The following is a 7,964-nucleotide window of genomic DNA, read 5'->3' as shown; positions in this document are numbered from 1 at the left end:
ATCGCACAGTTTAACAGTAACGCCTCAATTTCACAATATGATGCCAGGTGTTCTGACAGCTCAGTATTGCTTTAACTGTCTGCTTTACTTTAATCTAATAAGAGAAAAAACTCAACTTGGCTCAAAATAAATCTGTCTCACACATTATGAAGTAGACGTTTTGAAAAGAGAATGATGTAATATTATGAACTGAGCAAAACATGTTCACAACAACTGACCCCAACATATTATATATATTTATCATCTGCTATTTTATGATAATGTGACAATTTAATACATAAATAATGTCTAGGCTACTTGTTCTTCCCTACTTGTCTTTATACATATTTATATACATAGCTTTATACATATACTGAATTCTGACACAAAACCAAACCAAACTACTGGAGCTCCAGTGAGGTGGTGGACACAAGTCCCACAACATTTAAAAAAAGAGGGTGTATCTCTGCCAAGGGGGGGGGGCAAACAGCCACTTATGTTGTGTCCTGAATTATCAGCTGTTGGCCTGTAAGCTTGTCGTTAAAAGGTGGGAGACCCATTGCAGCTGTACCGTCCCTCACGTCACACCTAATAATACACTCTGACAACAGGCAGAGTGGGAAACAGGGGTAGGGGGGCCTGACTAGCTCACTGGGTCTGGAGCAGGACTATATATAAGGTCAGGCTTGCTGGGAGACAAAGACACGCACGAGAAAAACAACCAGCGACTTTATCTCACTGGAAAGAGGTGTCTGTGGAATCAATCACCATGTCACAGGTAAGTTAGGTTGAATATGGTGTCTTGATATTCACAGAACACAATGCTTTGAGACAGACCCACTTCTTTCCTGCTTTTCACCCTTAACAGTCATAACCTTCCCGTCTTTGTTATTCACTCCAGCCAGCCGAGATGAAGAAGAAGAAGCGTCCCCCGATGAAGGTGGAGGACCTGAAAGGAGCCCGCAGTAAACTGGGACTGAAGGGCGAGGTCAAGAGTAAGACCTATGAGGTCATGATGGAGTGTGGTGAGTAAGGCCTTTTGTTAATGCTGTTTCCTCCGACTCTGGAAAACAAGACATGTGGCGTAACACCATGTCAGATGTAAATGAAACGCAAAATAAATAAACAGAAGACAAAATGAATACTTAAATGCACCATTAAATGAATAAATAAATGTTGGAAATTATTAGGAATACAGAAATAAATACAGGTAGATCTATAGAAATGCATAAATGAATTGAAGGTTATATTTTCCAATTGACTAGCATTTATTTATTTATTCATACAATTCTGCTTTTAATAACGAGTGAAGCCGACTTGTGTAGTTTCTAGGTATGTCAGTTGCAAAAGCGTTCCCTGACCGGGAATCGAACCCGGGCCGCGGCGGTGAGAGCGCCGAATCCTAACCACTAGACCACCAGGGAAGTCTATATTTCGTCATGCAGCAGAAATTTTAAAAATAGAAAAAGAGAATATGCTTATCGATTTTTAGTAGGCTTTCTTCGAGTGAAGACAATAAAAGACCATTGAGTTCTGGGTGTTTAGCACATGTAGCTTCAGTTTCCTACAAGTGAGCTAAGACTATACCCACAGCAGTGCTAGCTAATGCTAGCAAACGTTCCGCACTTAGATTTTACATCTGGCTGCTCTCATGAAAGTTGTAATTATTAACCCTGCAACAGGAGGAGGCATGGAACGGGAGAAGATGTAGCGCACTGAACTACGTAACGGACCCCCAATACCCTGAAATGCGCCCTAATTGCGTTGTTTCGAATCCCATTCATTCCTATTTTGACTCATTGTGATCATCTAGAAATATGTACGTCAGCAACTAATACAAACACAGTAGGCCTATGTTAAAGCATTGGTGGAAAGTTGATTATATTTTCTGTTATTAATCTGAATCTTCAAGTAAGATATCAAATGTAGTGAAGTAAAAAGTACAATATTTGCCTTTGAGGTGCAGTGGACTAGAAGTATAAAGTGACATGAAATGTAAATACACAAGTAAAGAACAAGTACTTCAAAATTGTACTTAAGTACAGTACTTGAGTAAATGTAATTAGTTACTGTCCACCACTGTTTAAGAAGCCTGCAGACCAAAAACTAAGGACCTTATGTGGTGATGAAGCAAACAAAGAATGTGACAAATAGGAGGATTATTATTATTTATCAACATAGTTTAGAGTTCAGATAATCCTCTCTTAGTTTTTTTAAATAATCGGTAATACAGTCAAAAATAGAACATATTCTGTGTACATAAAGCTTATGAGCATTGGAAAACTGGTGTGGGATCACTGATCAGGTGACAAGACCGTTAAAGTGAAGAGACAAGATGGTCACAGATCAGATATCCAACAATATTTTACACACGCAGCCTTAAAACAGTGACCGTTGTAAAGCCAAACTGTAACAGTGCAAAGAATTTGAAAACACACACACACACACACACACACACACACACACACACACACACACACAGTTCCAAACATATTAAGATGCTGGAGGGTTTTCATCTCCTGTCTTTTTTTACCCGTAACCCTGCTTCTTCAGCATAGCCTTCCATTCTTCAAATGAGTGTCAGAATCTGGACAGTACCAGTTCCCAAAGTACTGAAGGTGTGATGGTGTCTTTCTGTCTTTGTTGCACTTTCTGCAAAGGATCACATCTGTCTTCTTCACCTTCTTTCTCTTGATGGTTCCACTTTGCGCCATCTCCTCTTTTCTTTTCCTGTACTGTTGAGTACCGTAAGGAACCGCTTGGCTGGATGTGTGAGTGGAAGGTGGCACAGAAGGTAAACTGGGGTTGGAGGAGTTAAAAAACATCACATGTGAGGGTCCAGGCACTATAGGAAGCCCCATAGATGGGAAAAAGAAGGGGAAGGAGACGGGTGGTCTCTTCTTGAGCGTTGCTTCTCCTGCAGTGTTTGGTGGCAGGAGGAACAGGTGGGGCTCAGCCAAACTGCCAGAATGCAGAGATGGCCCTTTCTGCAGAGCTGCAGGGAGCTTCTCTGGTCCTGCTCAGGGTGCATCTGGATCTGGCCCTGCCACGCCTGCTGAACCTGGGAACACATAAAACAACCAATATTAATAAACAGATTGTAAGCAGCTGAACGCCGCTCCGCTCACTCCTCTTTTTCCAAGACTGTGGCAACGTGAGCCGCTGAGTTTGCCTCACTCAGGGGCCATCCATACCATAATAACACTTTTAACACATTGCATTTTCACAAGCATATCTTTGTGTCAACATGAACAAGTGAAAGAAGGCTCTCTCTATAACCAGTGTTTGTTTGTCAACACGGCGGACCCTTCATATCTACGTATCAATGTAGATATGAAGGGCTCATTGTGAGAGAACGAAAACACTCATACAATAATAACTAAGTGATAGTACACTAATGAAAACATAGTTATGAATGTTGTATTTAATTTCTACTAATATATCCCACATAATGCGACACACATTGTACCTTTAAGCAGTAATACACAAAAGTGATCAATTGCTGTTTGATCAGGACTGTGATGCAGCAGCATGACACAGCTGGATCACACATTGATCACATCCTCTTCTGCATGCTTGCTTTTGTAAAATAGATACTTCATTTAGATTTTCATTTCACTTGTCATGTTATGAAAACAGATTACAGCTGGAATGCAAAACTGACTAATGGAAACAATGCAGAAAACATGCTCTGCATAAAATATGAGTGTATGAAGCATGCTCACAGTCTAACCATTGTGTGACTGTTGCAGCAATCAACTGATCACGGTAGTTTAATCTTTAACAATGTATCTATAATGCAATATGTTTTATAAACTGAGCTTTTTTGTAGAACCTCGATCTTCAAAGTAACTGAAGTTATCAATTACATGTAGTGGAGTAAAAAGCACAATATTTCCCTCTGAATTGTAATCGAGTAGAAGTATAAAGTAGAATAAAACAGAAATACTCAAGTAAAATACAAGTACCTCAAAATTATACTTCAGTACAGTAACGTTCTTGAGTAAATGCAATTTCCCTCGTTACTTTCCATCACTGCCTCCTGTAAGTAACGTTGAGTAATTAAATGAACGGTACGTTACAAACAGGTGTCCAGTAACGTTGTAACGTTGTTACGTTATTGTAAAGGTTACGACTCACAGACGAGAGTACTATTTCATTTTAGTTTAAGTCTTGTCATGCTGTATGTAACTTTACTTTATTGTAAATGAATGAATACATAAAGAGAAAAGTAAAATAACGGTGTAATGGCGGACAGTCCCACTTAACGGGAGTTCGCTCCGGTCATCAACAAGCGGGTTAGTTTGTTAACTTTGTTGGTTAACGTTAAAGTGACTGAACGTAACATCAGTAACGGTAGAGCTAACGTTAGCTAAGTATCGCTCTCTGTAACATAATGTAATACAGTGATGGACAGCTGACGTTATACATTAGGACGCGTTTCCTCGTTAGTAACGAGTTGCCGAGCGGCTCATTCATTCAAACATCAATATATCTCAATTAATTTGTATTGACAACAGTTATAAAGGATTGACTTACTTTCGAAATGTTGATAAAACGAACAGAATCCGACGGCCGTTCTCTTCATCTACCGCAAACACCGTAAACAACTTTTCAAATGTGGGAGGGATTTTGTCTTCGGCCGTTCTCGTCCTTCATTGGTCAATTCTTGGTTAATTCTTGGTTACGATACGAGCACCGATTGGCCACAGCGGACAATTCCTGGTTGATTCTTGGTTACGATACGAGCACCGATTGGCCACAGCGGACAATTCCTGGTTGATTCTTGGTTACAGACTGAACGGCGATTGGCTTTCGCAACCAAGAATTAGCTCGACTCACGCGCTACCTGGAGGGATGTGTTACTCGATCACTGGTGGAATTAATTACTTTTGCTCAAGTGAAATACTTACTTGTAGCCTACTGCTCTGCTTACATTTATTTGACTGCAACAATTACGTACATTTTTAGTTACGTCACATCCTCATATTTTACAAGTAGGACCATCTTAGAGACACACAGATATGTGACAGTGTCTAAATACTGTGCAGCTTAGAGATCAGCTCTTTTTTTTTACTATGCCAGGTGGGATGTATTGTTGCTGACTGCTGTGTTAATGCTGTAATGCTGGTTGTGGGATTTGTCAAATTATTAAAACAGATTAAACTGGAAACACAGCGGGCATTTTTGCAGCGTTTTCTCTACATAATCCAGTAGCTGACTAATGAAAAATATTCCTGTGCTAGGCTTTTATATTTCATTATTTCTTGATTAACTTATTGCCAAAGTAATCTGCTGACAGAGGCTAACACCATTCACGCACAGCCCTGCTGCACTTGCATAGATTTTCTTTTATGCCCTTTAAACTTTACCCAGCCACACAAATATTGTGTGTGTGTGTGTGTGTGTGTGTGTGTGTGTGTGTGTGTGTGTGTGTGTGTGTGTGTGTGTGTGTGTGTGGTCAGAATCAACATAAAAAGCCAACATTCATTGTCTGCAGCTTATTAAGTCAAACTTGCTTTTTGAATTCTACTTGAGAGAAGATATAGTTTACATGTTACCTGTACTTTGTCCAACCTAAGAGATAGTTCAACAAAATGTTTAAACATTGCTCGATTTGAATGATTGAAAGAGATAATGTGAGCTGGAATTCGAGAGGCAGTGTTTGTTGTAAAGACATGAAAATCCCAATTTTTTTTAACTGGGAATGAGCCAGTTGGCGAGAGAGCTGCATCCTAAACACAAGATGATGAAACAGAAACATCTGTTGCAGACATTTTTGTTGTCCCATTTTTGTCTTCATGATACCCAAGTGGAGGCTGAGCAGTCACCAGGTTTAAAGCATTTCTACTTTCTGACGGGACTGATGTCTGTGTCTCCCTCTGCATTCAGAGCGTATGGGCAAAGTGGCTCCGTCTGTGTTCAGCGGCGTGAGGACGGGGACAGAGACGGCTCTGGGGACGCCTGCTGCTGCCAAACCTCCTGGAGCCAGTGTGTTCAGCAAGTAGACCCACAGCTGGATACAAGAAAAGAGCCGAAGAAGCACGCGGCAGTCTTGGTGATGCTGCATTATATGGATTGCAAACATTTTCTTAATGAAGACATGATGATTTAAGAGAGATACATTGTATACTTTTATGCCAGGATATTGTGTTGACATTTCTGTTAAGGCAAGCAGTTTAGTTACTTTGTAATTTGCACAGTGCTGCAGACGGATGTAGTGGGTTGGATTGTAATGTGGCTGATGAACTGTAAATGAGATGTGAGATGTGTTACCAGTGTTGACAAAGATTGTCTGATTATTTGTTCTTTTTTTTTTTTACTGACCATTTTTCCTAAATAAATGATTTCCCCCTGTATTGAAATGTAACGTTGTTTTTTTATTGGTACTAAACTACAAAAAGAGGGTCATTTCTATGGAAATGGTAAAGCCATGTCAACTTGAAAATCTCTATGTCGATGCAGGACTGTGGTAACATGCTGACATTTTTATTACAATCACAAAAAGGCCTAAAAGCACAGAGCGCCTGTTTGCATTCATATACACATACAAGCAAATGGGTTGAACCTCTACCCAAGTGGCCAAACAATTTGTTATTGCTGGTTTTAATTGGATTGTTATTACTGTATTAACCACTTAAATCATGGTATGAACTTAAATGATGGGCCTTTAGGAAACACAAACGATGACTCGCCAAAATGAAGAGCAAAGTACAGCTCGCCCACATTAAAAAATGTTTGTTCAAAAGGTTCAAAGTGGCATAAACCTGCAGTCAAAAATATGTTCTTAACGTGCTCAACATAGTAGCTTACAATAGTTTACCGAGGGCAGAGGTCTGCAAATCATAATTAGCTTGACAGCGATGTAGTAGGATGTGACGCATATTTTAGTTGACAAACTATTAAAACATTTTTTATTATGGCGGCGTGTCCAGCGGTGTTACCAGCCCTACGGACTTCCTGTTTACACCGGCACCCACCCGCATGCCCAGTGTACGTGAATAGTCGCGTGATATTCGAATTCAGACGTTTTAGTCTGGACAGAGATCATTTCGAAAACGATGCTGAAACGCTGTGTGGACGGAGATCGTTTTCGTTAGTGTGGATGTAGCCTCAGGGAGCCACAACAGAGGGGCTGAAGAGCCGCATGCAGCTCCGGGTTGCCGACCCCTGGTTAAACCAATACTCAAAGCAACCTGGTTAACAACAAAGCCCCAAATCACCTGCTGTTGTGAGATGAGCTCTGAATCTATCACTAACCCTGTGTTATGACATCCATGCTGCAGGTTATCAAGCTCAGTCTGCCAGTGCCAGTCTCGAATCCTTTAACAACGCGTGCCAAACGCAGTGCCATCTAACCACGATGTCTAGCCAAAAGAGCAGAGTACAGCTCGCCCACATTAAAAAATGTTTGTTCAAAAGGTTCAAAGTGGCATAAACCTGCAGTCAAAAAGATGTCTGTTCAAGTGAAATCAGTGTAAAGTCACCATGGCACAGATGTCCTTGAAATGTGTATTTGTCCCAGTATTGCATCACAACGGTCTGATTCATCTGCATGCACTATACCTGTGGGCCAAATCTAATCAGTTTACATTTTTTAGGGGGTTGATAATTTAACTTCAGAAAACACACAAGAGTCTGTCTGATTTACTTACAGTCCTCTACTGTTTGCTCCCTGGCAATTTGGAAACAACATAAACACCCACATCAAGTGAAGCAGTGAACGTTGAGTGAGAGAGTCCAGCAAATGTATCGATCTGCTGACTATTCAAAAATGTTCATAAACAGCAAAAGACATTGTGATACGTCTATAAACCTATATCTTGTAGTAAGTGACAGAGTTATTTCAACAAATAGACAACATATATTGTAAATAATAAATACAGATACAGCAACACAGACATCTTGCTGCAATAGGAACTGACTGTTGTGACGTATTGTACTGTGTTTGTATTTGCCTACGCTAAATCATATATCTAATACAT

At 40.2% G+C, this 7,964-nt stretch overlaps 1 protein-coding gene and 1 non-coding gene across 2 annotated transcripts; one reads left to right on the top strand and one right to left on the bottom strand.

Moving 5' to 3' along the window:
* The first annotated feature begins 623 nt into the window (after positions 1 to 623).
* On the top strand, positions 624 to 6,338 carry mustn1b (musculoskeletal, embryonic nuclear protein 1b). Its single transcript, XM_068720163.1, has 3 exons — positions 624 to 757; positions 881 to 1,004; positions 5,872 to 6,338. Exons 1-3 carry the CDS (start codon positions 749 to 751, stop codon positions 5,985 to 5,987), a joined length of 249 nt encoding a protein of 82 aa, XP_068576264.1. The 5' UTR covers positions 624 to 748; the 3' UTR covers positions 5,988 to 6,338.
* On the bottom strand, positions 1,332 to 1,403 carry trnae-cuc (transfer RNA glutamic acid (anticodon CUC)). The gene has a single exon. It is a non-coding gene; the product is annotated as a tRNA-Glu (tRNA).
* Positions 6,339 to 7,964: the final 1,626 nt, after the last annotated feature.

This window comes from Cebidichthys violaceus, unplaced genomic scaffold (assembly GCF_023349555.1).
Source record: "Cebidichthys violaceus isolate CVI_PGR_0920_01 unplaced genomic scaffold, fCebVio1.0.p SCAF_25, whole genome shotgun sequence".
NCBI classification, from domain to species: Eukaryota; Metazoa; Chordata; class Actinopteri; order Perciformes; family Stichaeidae; genus Cebidichthys; species Cebidichthys violaceus.
This window is presented reverse-complemented; position numbering and strand designations above follow the sequence as displayed.